The sequence below is a fragment of the Cryptomeria japonica genome, chromosome 9 (assembly GCF_030272615.1).
Source record: "Cryptomeria japonica chromosome 9, Sugi_1.0, whole genome shotgun sequence".
Taxonomy (NCBI): domain Eukaryota; kingdom Viridiplantae; phylum Streptophyta; class Pinopsida; order Cupressales; family Cupressaceae; genus Cryptomeria; species Cryptomeria japonica.
The window spans coordinates 683,113,481-683,134,828 of record NC_081413.1 but is presented as its reverse complement, the minus strand read 5'-3'; the positions used below and the strand labels follow the sequence as shown (position 1 = coordinate 683,134,828).

General features: G+C 36.5%; 1 protein-coding gene across 2 annotated transcripts in view; it reads right to left on the bottom strand.

The window, feature by feature from the left end:
- Positions 1-21,348, bottom strand: part of LOC131073972 (DExH-box ATP-dependent RNA helicase DExH14) — a 247,896-nt gene that overhangs the window by 103,862 nt on the left and 122,686 nt on the right. For both annotated transcript variants that reach the window (XR_009113014.2, XM_058010506.2), the window contains exons 20-22: positions 20,052-20,117; positions 19,821-19,943; positions 18,742-18,891 (exon numbers count right to left, since the gene is read on the bottom strand). Coding sequence is in view for 1 of the 2 variants with exons in the window: in XM_058010506.2 (XP_057866489.2) it covers positions 18,742-18,891; positions 19,821-19,943; positions 20,052-20,117 (339 nt within the window). In the remaining variant the exon portion in view is untranslated. The remainder of the gene's footprint in view (positions 1-18,741; positions 18,892-19,820; positions 19,944-20,051; positions 20,118-21,348) is intronic.

The following is a 21,348-nucleotide window of genomic DNA, read 5'->3' as shown; positions in this document are numbered from 1 at the left end:
TCTAAATCTTGTCAATATGTCCAAGGTGTACTTCCCTTGGTTCAGTACAATATTCTCAGAATTCTGCCATACTTCCAATCCTAGGAAGTAATGAAGAAGCCCCAAGTCTTTCATATCAAATTCTGTGGATAGATCTTTCTTGCATTGATCTATTAGGTGATTATCTCCTGTAATTAATAAGTCATCAACATATAAAATTAATATTAACATATCACCTTTATTTCTTTTGAGGTAGAGATTAGGATCTGCATCATTCTTAGAGAAACCCAGCTTTGAGAGGTAGGTGTCAATTCTTTCATACCAAACTCTGGGAGCCTGTTTGAGCCCATAAAGAGCTTTCTTGAGTCTACACACATGAGATTTTGCATCATGAATTTCAAACCCTTCAGGTTGCTCTAAGTAGACTTCTTCCATGATCTCGCCATTTAGGAATGCTGTCTTAACATCCATCTGATGTACCTTCCACCCCTTTGCTGCTGCAATGGCTAGGACAGCTCTTACTGATGTGTACCTGGCAACAGGTGCAAATGTTTCTTCGTAATCTATTCCTTCCTTCTGTGAGAACCCTCTAGCTACAAATCTGGCCTTGTGTTTTTCAATACTGCCATCTGCAGCATGCTTGATTTTAAACAACCATTTAGAAGACACGACAGACTTCTTGGTTGGCCTAGGAACGATCTCCCAAACATCATTCTTCATAATGGACTGATATTCTTCAGTCATGGCATCTATCCATACTTGATGTTCGAGTGCATCTGAAACATTATTTGGTTCAGCTTTAGAGAGATCATTCATAAGTGCAACATAGTTGATGAATTTATTAGGCCTCTTTCTTTCCCTGAAGGTTCCTGAAGGAGCAGCGAACTTCTGAGCTTCTGCTATAGTTTTGGTGGCCCATAGTGGTCTTTTCTTGCGATTATCTATAGGTGGGTTTTGTGTTTCACTTATAGTTTCCTCAAGATACTCCCTCTAAAGCTCAGGAGTAGGTTCTTCTTCTAGGTTAGAAGTAGGATTATGAATTTCAAGTTCTATTGTATTTTGAGCCCTTTTGAAGGCTAAATCTTCTTCGAAGATTACATCCCTACTGAGTTCAATATTTCTCTGTCCTTGTACATAGATTCTATAGGCTTTAGAAGTTTCACTGTATCCTACAAGTATTCCCCTTTTTCCAGAGGGTTCTAGTTTTAGCCTTTTCTCTTTAGGTACATGAATATAGACCGGACACCCAAATATCCTAAGATGGCTGATATCTGGTTTTGTTTTGGTAAAGACTTCCTCAGGAGTTTTATCTTCAAGGTGTGAATGAGGACATCTATTTTGTATGTACACAGCAGTGTTGGTTGCTTCTGCCCAAAGGTTCAAGTTTAGATTTTGATCTAGTATCATGGCTTTGGCAGCTTCTACTATGGTCCTATTTTTCCTTTCAGCTACTCCATTTTGTTGTGGATTATAAGGTATTGATAACTCCCTCTTAATCCCAGAATTTTTACAAAAGTCTTTAAATAGTTCTGATGTGTATTCCCCCCCATTGTCAGTTCTTAAGGTTTTAATTTTGTTTTCAGAGAGATTTTCTGTTAATGTTTTAAACTCTTTGAACCTACTTAGGATCTCTTCTGATTCTTTACATTTCAGAAAGTAGATCCATGTCTTCCTAGAGTAGTCATCAACAAAAATTACATAGTACAAAAATCCCCCTAGCGAGGGTACGGACATAGGTCCACATACATCAGAATGAATTAACTCCAAAACTTTGCTAGTTTTCCTAGTACTATTCTGAAATGCATTTTTGGTATTTTTACCTAAGGCACACCCTTTGCAAGCCTCTGAATGATATTGCTTCAACTTAGGTAGACCTGTGACAAGGTTTCCCATGGTTGACAAAGCTCTATAATTCAGATGACCTAATCTCCTGTGCCATACTTCATTTGCATTAGTTGCTTCATGGATCAATGCTAGATTGGGCTCTGTACATAGCTCATACAAATAGCCTTGTCTTCGACCAATGACCTTAGCGTCTTTGATGGAGGATCTCTTTGGCCAAGCCAACACCTTGTTTTCCATGAAGGTCACTCTGTATCCTTGATCTTCTAGTGCTGATATGGAGATTAGATTTCTTTTGATGCCTGGAACATATAGTACTTCTTCAAGTCGTAGTGACATGCCTGACTTCAGTTTGATGGTGCAGGTTCCAATTCCTCTGACTGGATGTGAAGAATCGTCTCCGATGGTTACTTCCTCATCATCTTTCTCTATCATGGAGTCTAGTATTTCTCTAAAGCCGGTGATGTGTCTGGATGAACCACTGTCGATCACCCATGAGTTAGATTTGTTTGAAGTATGGCTTGAAAGTGCTGAGTAGAGGACATAGTTCTCGTAGTCATTTTCTTTTCTAGATTTCTTCACTTTTGCAAATGTGGCTTGCTTCCCTTTCTCCGGACAGTTTGCAACATAGTGTCCGAATTTGTCACACCTATAACATTGAACATGTGATAGGTCTTTCTTAGAAGTGTTCTTGCCTTGTTTAGCTTTTCTTTTCTTGAATTGCTTCTTTTTGTACCTTTTATTGATGTTTGTATTTAGGACTTGCAAGTCTTCATCTATATTCTTCTGTTTTATTCCTACTTTGTTCAACCGGGATTCTTCTTGTAGACAGTCATCTCTTAGTCTTTCAAACTTAGGATATTTGGACCTTGCACTGATGCCTTGGACGAATGTGCTCCATCCACTAGGCAACCCATCTAAAGCAATGAGTGTTAGTTCTTTGCCTCGGATCTCGTAGTCCAAAGTTGCAAGTTCATCTTTTAGAACTGATATCTGCATGAAGTAGGCGTTGATTGTCTCCCCTTTGTTCATGGTGATATGATTTATTTCTCGTTTTAGTGCTAGAGTACGACTTGCATTTGATATCTCAAATGTCTTTTCAAGTGCCTTGAACATTTTATAAGCCGTCTCCTGCTTTCTAATGATGGGCATTATATTATTTCTTACCCCATCCACTATTATTTTAATAGCCTTATCATTTCCCTCGATCCATGTGGATTTCTCGGTTTCATCTTCTGGTTGTGCACTTTCAGTTTGGACATATGAATCAACTTTGTTTTCTCTTAAAATCATTTTGATTCTAAACTTCCAAGCTGAAAAATCTTCGCTACCTCCGAGTCTATCTTCGAATCTGATAGCGTTGGCCATTATGGAAATGTGATGTAGTTTGTAACTTAGTCCTTGAATTTTATCAAAATTGAATAGCCTTAGGTTCGATTACCTTGGCTCTGATACCATGTAAAGTTATTTCAATTTCAATTAAAGAACAAGTTATGAACTATGTATACTATAAATGTATATGAGAAATTATGTTGATGTCTAATAATTCTGATTTTATCTGCAGGTCTGAAAGAGAGAGATCATTTTATGTTTTCTATGTCTCCTCCAAATGAATTCAATTGGTATATATATTATTTAGGCAACCGGTCAATTGGTGTATTGACCGGTCATGCCTTTTAGGCATGACCGATCAATGCACCCATTGATCGGTGCCTTTGTAATTATACCATTAACACAATGCTGATTATCGGTTCAAAACCTTGATAGCATATTGTAATATAATATAATGGCTGATCAATATAATGAATCGGTTCATGTATGTAATCCAACCGGTGCAGTTGATAACCACTGTTAATTCCAAATGAAGCGGTGTATGTATTAAGCCCGATAACAAATATGCCCGATGATTAAGCCTGATAACAGATGTGGATCGGTGCCAATAGTTATGCACCCGATAGCAAGTATGTATCGGCTAATAACCCGATAACTTATAGCATTTAATATGCTATCGGGTTAATACCGTGATAGCATATTAATGCCAATTAATAATTGACATTAATATGCTATCGGGTTGTTAGCCCGATAGCATAATGCTAAGCAATGTTTGTACAATCCGATAATCATATGCAATATAAGTTAGACATGAAGCATGTAAATAACAGAACAAGGAAGGTTAGAAATATCTTATCTTGCATAAGCTACCATGCATTAACAAGAGATAATACAAAAGGAAAATGTAGCAATTTATACGACTCAAAGGGCAAGGAAGATTACGTCATCATAAAGTTTCTATGAGAGTTACAATGCATTTTCGTTTTTTTTATCAGGCCAGACTCATTAAGTCCCATGGACCATAGTTTGAAGACTATACAGGACACTGCAAACTCCCAAGTCCTTAAGCTGGCCAAGCCAAGTCAACCAAACTCACATGCCGAGTCTAGCCGAATCCTACTCCAAGACTCTCCGAGTCTCAAGCTTCAACTCCTGACTCTTGAGCTCAGACACTTCTGTCTAGCGCTTGGACATAAAAACCACACTTTCAAAGTGAAAGTTCATCTTTTTTTGGTCATGTTTTGCTCTTATCCACCCATTTCATCTAGTGAAGCATCAACATAACAAGAAGACGATTTGAGAACAAAATTTTTAAGTTTCAAAGTTGATCAAATCATCAAACAAAAGTAGCAGAATTAGATGCAATGGAGGAAACGAAAACACTTTTGAAGAAACAATCTATCATCATTTTGACACTGACTTACCTTGTAGTTTAAGGCTTGAAAAATTAACTTACGCTAGGAGGGGAAAGACAAGGATGTAAATTGTATTTGGTTGTTTTTAACCTTCTTTTATTTTTTTATCTTGACATATCATCATATGTAAACAATTATAATGCTGTTATACATTTATTTATTTTAATTTTGTTGTATTACAATGAATTGTTTGACTTTGAAACTGTGGAATTTCAAAGTTTGAGAGTTTGAGCATCATAAAACATGTAATGTTTGAAATTTTGAATTATGGCAAATTGATAATCAAATTAGACTTTTATGTTCTCTAAATGGATTAATTTGTTTTTTTGTGTAATTATGAGTTTTTTTGTTTTGTTTTTTTGCTGAGGTCCATTCCAAGTCTTGAGGCTGAGTCAAAATTTTGAGCTGCCAAGTCCGAGTCTTCAAACTATGCCATGGATAATACTTACAAAGCTGCAGTTTCACAAATGCCGCCCAGCATTGGAACTCAATAAGCACCATCATTCTCTGAATTTCAACAACAATGGCATTGGAAACAATGACTTTTATTTTTGCACTATACCTGACAGCAAATAGAAAATAAAAATATATGTAGGCTAGCATTTTTCTTTCTGAAAAATCAAAAGCATCATATCTTCCTTGGAAGACAAAAAAACAGAAGAGCTTTTAGTTTTTGTCTAAACAGATGTGAACAAATTCATCCAGCAAGGAGTGAAGGACACACTCAAAATACCACCTTTATAGCCTACCATGGAAGAAAGCAATTGATTATTTGACACATGTATCTTGCTTCTTGGTAAGAAGAATTTAATCAGTAGAAAAGAAGACAAAAAGATAATATCAAGTAGTCAATGAATGACAAAGGCAGCACATCAAAACAGGCTTCACAAAGGGCAGGAAGAAGACATACCAACAACAGTAAATGCTTTGAGTTCCAAGATTGATATGAGAAAACACTATCTCATATCAAGAAGGCAAGAGATTTTTACAAAAGGAAAATGGAGCAGCCGAAAACAACCAACAGGCAAGGAAGATTACATCATCATTGAGTTTCTATGAGAGTTAGCTTGCATCTATATGCAAAAAGAAGAATCCTGTTGTAAATAAGTTGTTGGAGTAAATAGTGGTTTACCTATTTACATTTACTTAAGTTTCACTTAGGGTAACCAACATTTAATATTTCTAGGTGGTTAGGTAAAGGTTAATATTGTTTTATTACCTACATCTAGCATTTTGTGTCAGTTGGTTGTACCTACCCTTGCACCTCATTGGTGCTCCCTCTCTTACCTTTGCCTTCATAAGCAAGGCTCTTATACCATGTTAGAGTAGGTGTTTCCACCTTACCCAAGAACCAATTTGCAAGTCATCCTTCACACACAAGAGAAGCAACCCAAGCAAACAATACAATGCCCCCCCCCCAATAAAGCTAAACTAGGGAGAGCCATGGCAGATCCACTGAAACTCTGTGTCATCAAGCAATGCATGAAGGAAAAGATACAACATCTGAAGTGACCAAAAAAGTACCTGCAACTAAACAAAGGGTGTGCACCAAACAACACACATGCGTGAGGCAGAAACTTGAAGATCCTAGTGTTGTCGTGGAGGGACGCTCACTTGACAAAGTTGCGATTCGAAAATAACAAAGGCACTACACAACCCCCCAAGGCATTTATAATACAATGTGAGTACAAGAATATGGTACAACATTTGTGGAAGATCCCCAATATACATTGTACATTGCATGTTATACTCTCTAAGTTTCACTTAAGTGGGGGGAAGGCGGAGGGGGGGCCGGGTGTTGGAGTAAATAGTGGTTTACCTATTTAAGTTTACTTAAGTGTCACTTAGGGTAACCAACATTCAATATTTCTAGGTGGTTAGGTAAAGTTTAGTATTGTTTTATTACCTACATCTAGTATTTTGTGTCGGGTTGTTGTACCTACCCTTGCACCTCATTGGTGCTCCCTCTCTTGCATTTGCCTTTATAAGAAAGGCACTTGTACATTTGTACTCACCTCTGATCAATACATCTTGTATATTGGTGAAATAGTATACACTTGAGTTGCTTCTCTTGTGTGTGAAGGATGACATGCAGATTGGTTCTTGGATAAGGTGGAAACACCTACTCAACATAAGTGAACCATGGGGTGTTGAGCAAAAGCTCATTCCTCTGCATGAAAACAGCAAAGATTCGATAAATTGGATATGGATACCGCAAGAGAAGATAAATGATTCCATTTGAAGGGTATACTGTAAAACTCAAGGCTTCATAAAAGGTGAGTGACTAGGCCAATGGTTCTAATGAAGAGATTTTAGCCTGAACACATTCTCCACTCTTGTAGAAGAGTAAGAGAATTGCAATCTGCAAACCGAATAAACCAAAGAGGCATTAATCTGGAAAAATCACAATTGATCATGAATTAAAGGTTTCAGAGATTTTTACATCCAAAAAATTACCATTTTGTAACAAAATCATCATCAATAATTTTTTCAGTTTTTTTTCAAAATAATCATGAAAAGATCACGATAAAAATGTCAAAATCCCATGTAATTGTGAGTTCTAACAATTTTTTACCTTTTTTCCCGATTTTGACTTTAACCCGCAATTTTTTCATCCGGCTAGTATTTTACATGCATATTTTATTATTTTGTCATTTGTTTTATCTTTTTTGGAAGCAGCAAAGGCATTTTTCGCATTTGGAAGCAACAACAGCATTTTTCGTCGTGACTGACTGCTCCACATTTCTTCAGACTGCAACTTCAGCAACTGCAGCAATGTGCTTTACCTTCATACTTCAGCATTTCACAGTTTCTTCTCCAGTTCATTGCACAGTCCTCAATGATTTTTGCAGGCTGTTTTTTATTTTTGTTTTCACAAGGTATGCCTGCAGGCTGCTTTTTATTTTTGTTTTCACAAGGTATGCCTCCATTACCTCTGATATAATCATAAGCACGTCACTTGTTCTCTCAAGAATAATTAATCTACTTTAAAAAACAAGTGAAAGTAAAAGCCATCCTCAAAGAACATAGATTGACCCCATCATGTAATTAAAATATTTTATTGGTTGAGAATAAAGGAACGACTCTTCACACTTTTCTGGTTAAACAATCCACAGACCAGTCAAGCACTAAGTACAACAGATTAGACACAGATTATATCTTTATTCTTAAGGTAACAATGATCAAAATTCTTATTGCATTTGCCTTAGCTATTTGTTTGTAATGTCACCTTTTGGGATCACCTTATACTTTGCCCTAAATTCACAAATCAAGAATGAAATAAGGGCAGAACATAGTTAGGGATAAAATGTTCATTTATGAATAAGATGAGATAAGCTTATTTTTTTGAAAATCGCAATGAGATTGGACAACAATGTAAATATAATTCATGAAATACATCCATTTCTGGGGTTAGGATATGTATATATAAATCTACACAACCAATATCAATAATTGCATGGACACTCAACCATAACAAGGGTTGGATTGGAAGACATGATGAGGTGCCCCAAGTATCCTCTACCCAAGGCCCAACAGCAAGTCCTTATCCTTTGTAGCCTCATGTGGTCCTTAACCGATGGTCCTTAACCATCACTATGAGGTGGTGTACCTAGTGAGGGCTTTACATTGTTCCCCTCCATCATATCAACCTATCATCTCTTATGAATGATTCAGTTCAACAACTGATCCATGTGGAGATAGCAAGGAAGCTACAATAGGGTGCCTTTGACCCTCAACCCTAGGCCCGAGGTTAGAACCTTATCCTCCTTGGCCTCACATGATCCTAAACTGATGGTTCTTAACCATCATCATGAGGTGGCCCTGTGGTCCTTAACCAATCCTCCTTGACCATCTTTACGAGGCGTTATGCCTAGTGAGGAATCTCTCACCTTTCCCCCTTTTATGTCCCTTCCTTCTATCGCAATTCCAAACAATGATAAAACATACAAATTATGATAGTAATTGGTATTTGCTAAACCCATTCATCAGATTGATAGTCACAGTGTCATTAAGAACATTATATTGTGTTGTATTGTTAGTCAGTATTTTATGTTACTCATATATTATTATGTCATTTCAATATTGTATTACATTGATACTATTTAGCAATATTGCATCAGATTCTATTATCATTATCTTGTATTACATTAACAGTATTAACTGTGTATCATATTAGCAACACCTTATTATATTATTATATTGTAATATACTAACCGTATTATTGTATTAACCATATTAATTTGTAATAGTATTGTCAATGTTGACCAGATCAGATTCCATTATTATTATTGTTAATTATGTTATTAATATGGTGCCAAATTAAAGAGTGAGCATATTGGAATAATATCTTTATTCATTTATTTAATGATCAATATTGTATGATATTGTAATATTAGGATTCTCTAATTTTGTTTCTGTTATCAGTTGTTTCTTATTAGAAACATTGATCTCTTGTAATCTATATAATGACCGTTTGATCATTTGTTTAATACATTCAATTTTTACCAATTAACCTCGTAATATGGTATTAGAGCACAGCCTGAAAAAAATATTTCAAAAAATTTTATAATCCTAAAATATTTTTTTCAAAGAGAATTTTTCTAAAACCCGCCTAGGGTTTTCTGTTAATTTCTGAGTGCCTGTGTAAAGATTTCTACTTCAAAACCCGAGATTTCAACCCATTATCAACGCCTCTACAGGTCCATGCCGAGGGTTGTTTGTCATCTTGTGTGACATTTTCTACAACTTCTTCACCAAATTTGGCGCCTAGGGTTTATAGCAAACCCTCAGTCCTTTTTCTGCAGCTAGGGTTTTTCGGAATATCATTCTCAAAAAACAATTATCTGGGTTTTTCGAATACTCTTCTAGGTCTCTATCAAATTTTTTTGGGTCATCCAAAATTCGTACATTGGGATCTGGACCCAAAAAATTTCAATTCTGCTTCAAAGTCAATGCCAGCTTTTTGCCTCAATTTCATTCTTAATGCATCCCATTGACACGATTTCACGCATTGACAATCTTCAGCCTCAATATTCGTGTTGTCATTCGATCAACCAGCTTTGACCTCAATTTTCAGTGATGGCATCTCTGACAAATAATCTGCTCGAGGGGAGTCAAAAATTCAATGGCAACAATTATAATACCTGGAAACAATGGATGCTCACAATATTTGAGTATCATGTCATTGATCAGTTGGTCCTTGGAAAGACCAAACATCCTTCTAGAGCCAATCTTGATCAAACCAAGTTTGATGAACAAAATCGTTAAGCTGTCATGCTCACTAAGCTCTTAGTGACCGACAATCAGCTTCCTCAGATACCTTCTGGCAAAACAGTTATCGAGATATGGGAGCATCTCAAGACGATGCATGAGACGTCTGATAAGAGCAGAGCCTTCTTTTTGAAAAATATGCTCTTCTCTATAGTCATGGATGAGCGCAAATCCATTGAGGAGCATCTCAATCGGATCAAAGACATCCGTGATCAATTAGAAGCCATCAGTTGAAATATGAAGGAGGACATGGTCGTCATCACCTTGAAGAGTTCGCTAAAGTCCTACGAGCATTTTGTCGAAACACTTAACATCACCTTAACTGGTGTTGATCTGAAGTTCGCTGATCTCTACACTAAACTTCTACAGCAAGATCGGTGGAAGCAGCAATTCGGTAGTAGTACCAGCTCATCCTCTACAAAACAAGCATTCACAGCCAAATCCTTTCATATGGATAAAGGCAAAACTCAATCTTCTCAATAGAAGAACTCGGCTCCGTCATGAGAAGGCTTGAAGAAGAAAAGTGTTCACTGCAATTACTGCCATAAATTTGGTCGTATAAAACTTGAGTGTCATAAACGCTTGGCTGCACAGGCTAAGCAAAGAGGTTCACAGCCTAAAGCAAATGTCGCAGAGCAAACTGACTAGAGCAAGTCTACCTTTTACGCCTTCATGGCTAAGAGACCTGCAAACCATGTAAAATCTTTTACCTGGTATGTAGATTCACATGCCTCACACCACTTCGCTCATCGCCAGGATTGGTTCACTGATTTTCAAACTTACTCAGATCCAATTATTTTTAGAGGGGAAGAGTACACCGTTATCGAAAAGGGCAATGTACAAATTCAGTCTAGAAGGAGAAAATTGATTTTCCTCACTGTGTACTATGTTCCAGGAATGGAACTCAACCTTCTCTTAGTCAATCAAATTCTAAGACATTCTCCTTGGCTTGACATGACCTTCAGTTCACATCAATGTAGTATCATTGACCAGGAGACTCAGTCTATAGTTGTTGTGGGTCTTGAGGATCATGGTCTATTCAAACTAGTTGATTCTGGTGATTCTCAAGAGCTTGCCATGGCAGCCAAGCACTCCTTTGTTAGTACACTCTGGCATCAGCATTATGGGCACTTAAATGTGCACATCTTTCTCAGCTTGTTCGGAAAGATCTTGTCATCGGACTGCCAGAGATCCAAACCCAAAACCTTGGAGTTTGCGGAGCATGTCAAGCAAGGAAGCATTATCGAACTCTATTTTCGGATGGCGACTGCTGGAGAGCTCCTAAGGTACTACAACTAGTCCATGTTGATATCTTTGGACCTATGACTGCTCCAGTTACTGCGTCCAGGTATTTTCCACTTTTTGTTGATGATTTTAGTAGAAAAATGTGGGTGTATTTCCTTCATCAGAAATCAAAGGTGTTTGTTATGTTTCAAATGTTTAAAGCACTAGTAGAAAAAAGTCTAGTCAACCTATTGTTACTCTTGGGTCTAATAATGGGGGAGAATTCTATTCTTCTCCCTTCTACCATTTCTGTGAACAACATGGCATCAAGCACCAACTCACTACACCTTACACCCCTCAACAAAACGGTGTCATTGAGCAGAGAAACCGCATGATTACCAAAATGGCCCGGTCTATGTTTGAACACAAGTGCTCCTAAGAAGTTTTGGGCAGAAGCAGTTATCGTCTTCTGAATATCGGTCTCCTACTGTGGCTGTGAAGAAGAAGACTCTGGAAGAGGCCTGGTCAGGCTGAAAGCGCAAAATCAGCCATCTCAAGGTTTTTGTCTCCACTACTTTGGTTTGGATCCTTGATGCTAAGCACACCAAGTTGGATGCCAAGAGCCAGAAACTCATGCTCACTCACTATAGTGATACTCACAAGGCCTACCGATTGGTTGACATCGAGACAAATCGTCTCATCTTTAGTCATGATGTGGTTTATGACGAGGAATGATGGCCATTTCAGCTCTCTCCTCCAATTGTGGATTCAAAGGATTAGCCATTGAAGGCTTCAAATTTGGGTGTTCATCTTCCATTAGGTCCACCTGATGGGAGGGCTCCAACTGTTCCAATTCCTGTACATACACCAATTCCTTCTCCTACAGGATCACCTAGACACGCAACTAAACCACCTGATTTTCCTCAAGATTCATCCCATCTTCTATTCGATAACCCTAATCCTATTGCACCTCCTGCATTTGATGTTGGCACTTCTACTCTCTGGCCTAAATGGTGGGCTAAGACAATTGTTGATCTTCATGATGATGAGCTCATCGAGAGTAGAACTACTCGGTAGACAAGCAAACATCCTGATTGTGTCGATTTTGCTCTCATGGACAACATTCAAAATGTGTATGAACCTCAAACATACACAAAGGCGAAAGGGATACCTAAGTGGGAACAAGCTATGGCAACTGAGCACTAGAGCTTGCTAAAAAATAACACTTGGGTTTTGTCAGACCTTCCTCTAGGGAAGAAACCCATTGGATGAAAATGGATCAATAAGGTCAAATACAAGGCTGATGGTACTTTGGATAAGTACAAGGCTCCTCTCATTGCCAAAGGCTTCTCTTAGCGTGAAGGAATTGATTACGAGGAGACCTTTGCTCCGACAGCGAAGATGAGCACCATCAGATTAGTCCTAGCCATGGTAGCTCAGTGTAGATAGAAGGTCCATCAGATGGACGTCAGGAGTGCCTTCCTGAATGGTGAGTTATAGGAAGAGGTCTACATGGCACGCCTCCTAGATTCAAGGTTGCTGGAAAAGAGCACCAGGTGCTCAAACTAATGAAAGCACTATGTGACTTGAAACAAACTCCTTGGGCATGGTACATGAAAATTGATAAGTACCTCACAGATCTGGGTTTCCAAAGGAGTTCTTCTGACTCAAATTTGTATATCAAGACTGCTAGCAGTAATATCATCATTATTTATGTTGAAGATTTGATCATCATTGGCAGTTCGGCATCTTTGATTCAAGGAATCAAGCAACATTTATGCCAGTCTTTTGACATAACCGACCTTGGGCTTTTGCACTACTCCCTAGGTGTTGAGGTTCGGTAGCAGTCTCATGGCATCTTCAAATGTCAATCCAAATATGTCAAGGCGTTGCTAGACAAGTTCCAAATGCAGGACTGCAAACCTACATCTACACCTATGGAGAAAGGCCTGAAGTTGTCGACCAAAAGCGGTTCTCCAGTTGAGAATGAATCCGATTTCAGGCAACTAGTGGGCAGTTTAATATAACTCCCCTTCACTAGACCTGATCTGAGCTATGTAGTGAGTTACATATCTCGCTTCATGACAACTCCTACATCAGATCATTGGGCTATAGCAAGGCGGATCTGCGCTATGTCAAGGGCACTTTAGACTTTGGTATCCTTTATGGACGGACCAAAGATCCCAGACTCATCAGTTACACAGATTCAGATTGGGTAGGCTCTATTGATGATAGAAAGTCCACATCCGGGTATGTCTTCAGTTTGGGCACAAGTGCTGTCACTTGGACCAGTAAGAAGCAGCAAGTGGTAGCTCTTTCCTCGACAAAAGCTAAATATCGAGGAACAATCAAAGCAGCTTGTGAGGCAATTTGGCTTCGAAGGATGCTTTCAGACATCCAACTATCTCAAGCATGTCCTACACCCCTCTTTTGTGACAATCAAGGGGTGCTGAAACTTGCCAAAAATCCAGCCTTCCATGAGTGAACCAAGCATGTTGAGCTTCATTGTCACTTCATCCGCAAGCTGGTTGAAAATGGATCCGTGGATTTGCAGTATGTTCCTACTAAGGACCAGACTACAGATATCCTCACCAAGTCCCTACATCTGGATAAGTTTGTTAAATTGAGGGGGCTACTTGGTGTAGTAGATAGATTGACCATTAAGGGAATGTTTTAGGATAATATTTTTATTCAGTTATTTAATGATCAATATTGTATGATATTGCAAATATTGAGAGTTTCTAATTTTGTTTCTGCTATCAGTTATTTCTTATTAGAAACATTGATCTATTGTAACCTATATAATGACCATTTGATCATTTGTTTAATACATTCAATTTTTACCAATTACTCTCGTAATAGAGCATCCCACGTAATCACTTACTGTCTATATAACCTTACCGTGCTGTGTGTTTCCTTTTTTTACAGTCAACCTGACTGCTGTGCTACCTTCGTATCCCTCCCTTTCCCTTATTCTGTGTGACAGTATGCTGTGTGATGACAGATGATAACAGTCAGAATTCCTTCCCTTCCTTAATATTCCCGTGTTCTCTTCTCCTTACTTCCCGTGTGTGTGTTACTGGAGGAAGGTGGTCAGAGTTATTTAATATGTTTGACTGGCTATGACCCTTCTAAAGGATATGACTCCCCCTTAAAGTCATGTCTTTCTGATTTAAATTTGTTGTTCTTAGCACAGCCTGATGCATTGGTAGTATGATCAGTGCTTCGGTAATAAACTAGTTCAATATTAAATAATTCTATTAAAAATAATATGTACATATTAATGATACCATATTATTAATAATAATAAATTGTAATTAATACAATAATAATAAATTGTATATAATACAGCATTTAAAATAATTGTAAATAATACAATAATCAGTAACCATTAAAGATGTTTATCTTTTAACAGTAATAATGTACAGATATAATTAAAGCAATCAATACAATGGATATATGCATAGCAGCATATGAATTGAATACGAACATAAGAAAAGAGACTTTCAATATCAAAACCCATGCTTTCAATTTTGGGTCGAGTATGGGTTTTGATCAGTGAAAGAGGAAAAGGAGAATGAAAAACATGTATGGGATGAATCTAACTATCTTTCTTTTTTCATGGATCAGTAAGCTAGACCCATACTGCGCGTTGTTTCATGCCATAAATAAACACGTACACTTAAGAAATCCATTGGACAAGCCGATTCACACCTCTTACAACCTACGCAGTCTTCTGTTCTTGGAGCAGAAGCAATTTGCTTAGCTTTGCATCCTTCCCAAGGTATCATTTCTAATACATCTGTGGGACACGCTCATACACACTGGGTACAACCAATGCATGTATCATAAATTTTGACTGACTATAAGAAATCCATTATTATATAAAAAGTTTTTAATTGAATAATATTTTTTAATATATGGCCAATGACGATATATTATGAATGAATATCAAGCAAATCAATAATTGTATTATCAGTGATATAGTGAATAGATCCAGATTCTAGCTGTTTGTTTTATAAAATAGACAGATTTGACCAAATCTGGTCTAATCGTGTTAGACAGATAATTTGGATAATGAGTTCAATATGAATTATGCTCTTGATTGATCGTAATACTTATAATAAATCTCTATAAAATAAAGATAAAACAGAGATCTAGATCTATTTTAAGAGAGATAGGTCTAGTATCTCTTTGAATAGAAATAGGTATACGAATTCCTCATATGGAAGGAGATCTCTATTACCATTTTGACAAATTAAATTGATCGATAAGAGTTGATTTTCTGTTACGATATATTGCCCGAACAATAGCTAATCCAATAGCTGCTTCAGCAGCAGCAATAGCTATAACAAAGATCGAGAAGACATCCCCCTTTACTTGCCTACTATCAAAAAAATCTGAGAATGTTACTAGGTTTAAATTAACCGCATTGAGTATTAGCTCAAGACACATAAGTGCTTTAACCATGCAAGGTCCAATCCCTTGCCTACTTAGAAGGTGCCTAACTGAAAAGAATTATGGTTGGGAAGGTTAGAGTAGCAAAAGCCGTTGGAATCTATATTTTATACACTAGAAAAATCAGTTTTATTCTTAATAAACCAAACAAGAAAATGATTGATCAAAAAATAGATTAGTCATTTATGAAGAATCAACTTCAATGACCAGAGTTAAACGTGGATATATAGCTAAAAAACGTCGAAAAAAGATTCTTGCATTTGTATCAGGCTCTCGGGGAGCCCATTCAAAACTTTTTAGGGCTGCTAACCAACAGAAGAGAAGAGCTTTAGTTTCCGCTAACCGAGATAGACTTAAGCGGAAGAGAGATTTTCATCGTTTGTGGATTACTCGGATTAATGCAGCATCCCGTGCGAATGGAGTTTGTTATAATAAATTCATACAATTTTTATACAGAAGGCAGTTGCTTACAAATCGTAGAACACTTGCGCAAATAGCTGTATTAAATAATAATTGCTTCTCTATGATGTTAGAAAATATTCTTGTGTCATGAAATAGTTAAACCCAATCTCCTAGGGAAATTCTCCAGGAAACTAGAGACAATACAAAAATGAATTCAGAACCACTTAGATAATTCAATTATTTATTTTTGAATAATCCTTTTTATTTATAAAATTGTTAGATATCCCAGCTCCGATTAAATGTAGGAGCAAGTTGGCTCTAATTACTTTTCATTTTAAAGAAAGAAAAGGTATCAAACATAGAATACGAGCTTGTTTAACAGCCCTAGCTATTAAGCGTTGTCGTTTCAACGTTAATCGATTTGTTCGGCGAGATAGTATTTTTCCTTGCTCGCTAATAAATCGATTAATTAAGCTAATATTTTTATAATCGATTTGCTCTCAAGGCCGAATTGGCAATATTACATTGTTAAAAGAACCGTGATTTTAATTTTCTGCTGCTAGCAGATGACACTGAATTCAATGATTTTAACTCCTTTCACACAATTTTAGCTGCCAGCACCCATAATTTAATCACAAGCTAAAGCCTAATAGCAAAGTTCCCAAGTATTAAACTTGCAGGCTTACAAAATCGCAGCAATATTCAAGTATTTATCTTTTTTGTTTCCCATTTTTTTCTACAAAAGACTTTTGTTCCTGTGGTTCGATATATAGGTGAATGAAATGGTCTAATAATGAACAGACAGGATCTGCTAAGGTCTGCTACAGTGTTCTTATGGTCTTCATGTGCTTTATAGCTCCTAGTTCCTCATATATTACGCTTTTAGTATTATTTGAAGCTTTTAGCTACCACCCATAGAGAGGCTTGGCTTTATAATGACCAAGCCACAGCTTTAAGCAACTTGACAAATCATAAAGCTTCTGGTAGCAACTGCATGATATAACTTCTTTCATAAAAGATAGCAACAAGTTACAACAATGGCACCAATGTGACCACACAAAGTTATGCTTAAGCTGTACCATGACTAAATGATTATATCCCTCTTGCAAATGTCATCTTAGTGATAGAAGTAGTTTGTAGACTGCAATTAGCATGAAATCTTTAATTTCATAGCTTCTTATGTCATCCATATTCCCTCTTAGTCCGCACTCAAGGCTTGGATTCAATTTCATCAGGAGCCATATGGCTTCCAATTAGCCAGTGTAAAGAATCAAACCAAGGAGTTCTACTAGTTTACATTTCCTGGGTCAAAAACTTATCAGTTGTTGGTAAGTCACAAACCCTACTTTCTTCCAGATAAATTGGTAATGTTATCTTGTTGGCCTAAGGATGTTATTCAGTGTATTACAAAATTTTAATATTTAATTTCAGTTTTCAGATTCCCTTTTCTTCATCTACATCTCATACATACTAAATGTTAGATTTTAGTAATCAGATTTGCAATCGCTTAACATATAGGTGCAGAAGTAGATAATGTACAGTAACAGAAATAAAGCACATAAATAGAGATGCACACAACACAAGACTACCCTGGGAAAACCTCCCCCTTGGAGGAAAAACCCAGCAACAACAGATCTTCAGATCTGATTATAATAGACAGAAATTATAGTTACAAGTCTGACCCAGCTAAGGCACAATAGCAGCAGATGACAATAGATAGAAACCGACTTATCTCAGTCCTTCGGATGCAGGGAAATCACAAGACAATGAATTCGCTTTCCTTCGATGATGGTTCACTGTGCTTCTATGATGATATGCTGCGCTGCCCATCAATGATGTTCACTGTCTTCATACAATAGATGCACAGCAGATGGATTTCACCCAGCAGATGTAATTCGCACCATACAATGACAATTCGCTGACTCCTAACTGAGTGTGCAGACCTTCAAGGATAATTTGCACAGGTGGAGATTTCGCACCTAGAGCAGATCTGAATCGCACTTTTGGAGCAGAGGTATTTTGTGAACTTGCTTGAATAGTTTCCTTCCAAAATGAATCTGTATTTATACAAGGTAGAGGGAATGCATATAGGGTCAGCCCAATACATTTTGGCGCCTAAACTCGCTTTAATTCACATGCCACATAATGAGGATGGGTCCACACGTTAGCCCACACGTTTGGTAAATAGGTCCATGCGTTTTGAACATTATATGTTAGGAATATAAGGGAAGTAGGGCCCAGCCATATAATGATCCGAACAACGTTGGAATAGGGCCCAGCCCTATTTGTTTTACATATTAGATTGAGATAGGGCCCAACCCTATTTAATCCTAATGGATTCGAATGTTGCCTTTGGCAATTCGAATCCATTATAAATATTTTCCAAACTAGTTACAAAACAACACTAAATACTATCAAGATGTACATGCCAATAAAGAGTAATAGCATTAGTCCCAAAATTCATGTCAGTAAGGCATTATCTATAATAGCTTATTGTAAAACCCATGTTTTGGCAAATATTCAAAAAGTGCTAGTTACGCAATGCATTTCAGAATTTTGTTTATAGCTCAATATCTACTATTATTCCTAAACTGTTTTTTTCAAGTACATGAACAAAAGGTTGTGCACAGCTTGCTAAAATTTCATATTTCACATATATATATATTCTGAGGAAATAACACATTATGAATCAATAAAAACGCATTTTTGACTCCTCAGCAAATCACCAATGATATATCAATGTTGGAGACAGGAGAAAAAATGGACCTGAGATTGCATTTCTAACATCAACATAAGTAAATCAACCTTAGAAGCATACCTCTTCCCATACCATCCCATATGCAAGAGGATTAGCTCTCATTCTGATGAAAAAGTATGTATATCCAAGCCAAGCACAAGCCTCTCGAACATTTGTCACTGTGCCGAGTGCTATTTCTGCATTCAAATTGTCCTTCAAGGAGCTGATAAGCTGATCACATCAAAGCACACATTAAATTTTAGCACAAGGATATTTCAGCCATTGGATAGGACAAAGGACTCAACACATACTTCAGAGAATGTCACCCTCAATCTTTCTTATAACTATGGACACTTGTTATAAATTTAGATCTTAGGATAATAATCATTATAAACAAAATAGAAAATTAAAAAAAATGAGAACCATACAAGTAAAAAATTTACACATTACACAAGATATACACGGAAAACCCTTTCAGATAAAAATCCCCATAAAGCATCATTTTATTAATACACTTACAAAAAATAGTCTCTAAAAAAATAGACTGAAACTGGGACACTCCTCTACATGCTTCCACATGCTTAATAATACCTCATATACATAATGATATAATTCATCATAAATCTCCAATTTCTCACCCTTTCAAAACAGAGAAAACCTCCTTAAATATAGGAGAAAGGGTGGCAAAATACCTTAAGGAGTATTAGTCACACCTATTCAAAGCAACCATTCATAAATAATTAGTAGTCTAATATTAATTAGATTATTAATTATTGAATGGTATATGCTTAATAGTTAATAACATAAGGTTTTATAACCTTATATTAGAACAATATATAAATGTTATAGGGGTATGACCCCTTAGAACATTATGTTCTAACATCACTGATTTCTAAGAATCAAAATAAATAAAAGACAAACACCATAGGAAAGCATTCCACAAAACAGAATCTTCAGACTAACCACATATAAAAATATCATCAAGTACATATCATATATATAGTTGAAAATAGATAAATTCGTCCATAATGGACCAGTTCCCCTAAACATTCTACATAAAACAAAATAAATTCCTCCATATAAACCATTTCCACAAGCATTCTACTTGTAAAGAGAAAGATTCATCCGTAGTGAACAAAATCCATGAACGTACAAGTTACCTGACTCTCAATTGGCAACTGATTTGTAAGTAATCGCAAATAACGAGCTAATTTATCATGTGTGGTGATGATGATCCCTTCACCACTTTTATCAAATTGTGGTCGTCCAGCACGACCAAATATCTAGTGGATAGAACAAAAAAAAACAGCAAAGAAGATTTGCCTTGTTAAGCATTTTTTACATAAATACTCCAAATATGATGACAATTCTTAAAATGTGAGAGTTTCCACCTGCATAACATCAAGTATATCAAGTTCTCGCCATCCTCCAGCCTTCGGATCATACAATTGTGTTCCCTGATGCAAATTTGAGCATAAAGGATATGCATAGAATTCAGTATTACTTATAATATTTCAGCTGGCAGCAGAATGCAGCAATGGACATGTTCCCAGAAATATTAACCTCAGATTAGTCAATGAGTAATATTGATTGAAACGGAAGTTGCATATATACACAACTTCCATGGTTAGTCAAATATAATAAAAACTTCTATTAACAAAAATAATATATTCCTCTATTACTATTTTATTACAAGGGAGTATTATTCTGATGTAATATTCCAACAAAAAATCTTATTTTACGTCGAGGGGACATATGTCCTGTTTATCCACACATTCCAGTACATGAGCACACAAAATTCAATCACTAAACAATGGGAATAATATCCTCCTTACAAGGCAGTATTCCAAAAAGCTATTAGCAGATACATCTTGCACCAAACTTTCAAAGAAGAAATAAGTTGAATGACTGCTGAAACAGTCACCTCAATTCAATCATTTTCAACCAGAAAATTGCATTCCATATTCATCTTGCAAAGAATTTCACAAACAGAAAACAGTTGAAAAGAAAAAAGTTCAGAACAATCTCTATTTACCAGTTCTATATGTTTCTTATATCTTATTTTTGTTGATTTAACAGTTAACCTCTTGTATTGTTTAACATACAGGTATATTGGCCAAACTTCTGAATCAAGTTAAACAACAAAAGTTTTACAATTTTAAAGGTTCTATGCAAACCCAGGGAATTTAATAGCTGAAAATTCAACAGCTACCAGGGAACACCGTCAAAGGAATATGTAATGTGTCCCTGTCCCAATTCTTACAATTTATGATGATTATATTTATATATCATATAAACAATTAGTAGATAATTTCATGTCAAAAATGGAATCCAGTAGGGGTCATTGATGTTGACGTCTGTGAAGAAAATTTGTTGTTTTGTCCTTTGCTAATAATGACTGGAAAGCATCTTACAAATTCATATTAAAGAGCTTTCACTCCCCGCTGCTTTCATAATTTGCACGCTTACTAAGGTTCCTTTACAGACCTTGTTTGACTTGATCCAAGGCCACATGATATTGTATACAAACTAAGTTGTTGGTCTTGATATGATAAATTTATAATTTTGAATATATATATATATATATATATAGCCACACCTGCACCAAAGGAAAAAAAATTTCATACCGCCATACCGGGTTTCGGTTCTTGTACCCGGACCCATACCTAAACCGGCAACTTACTAAAT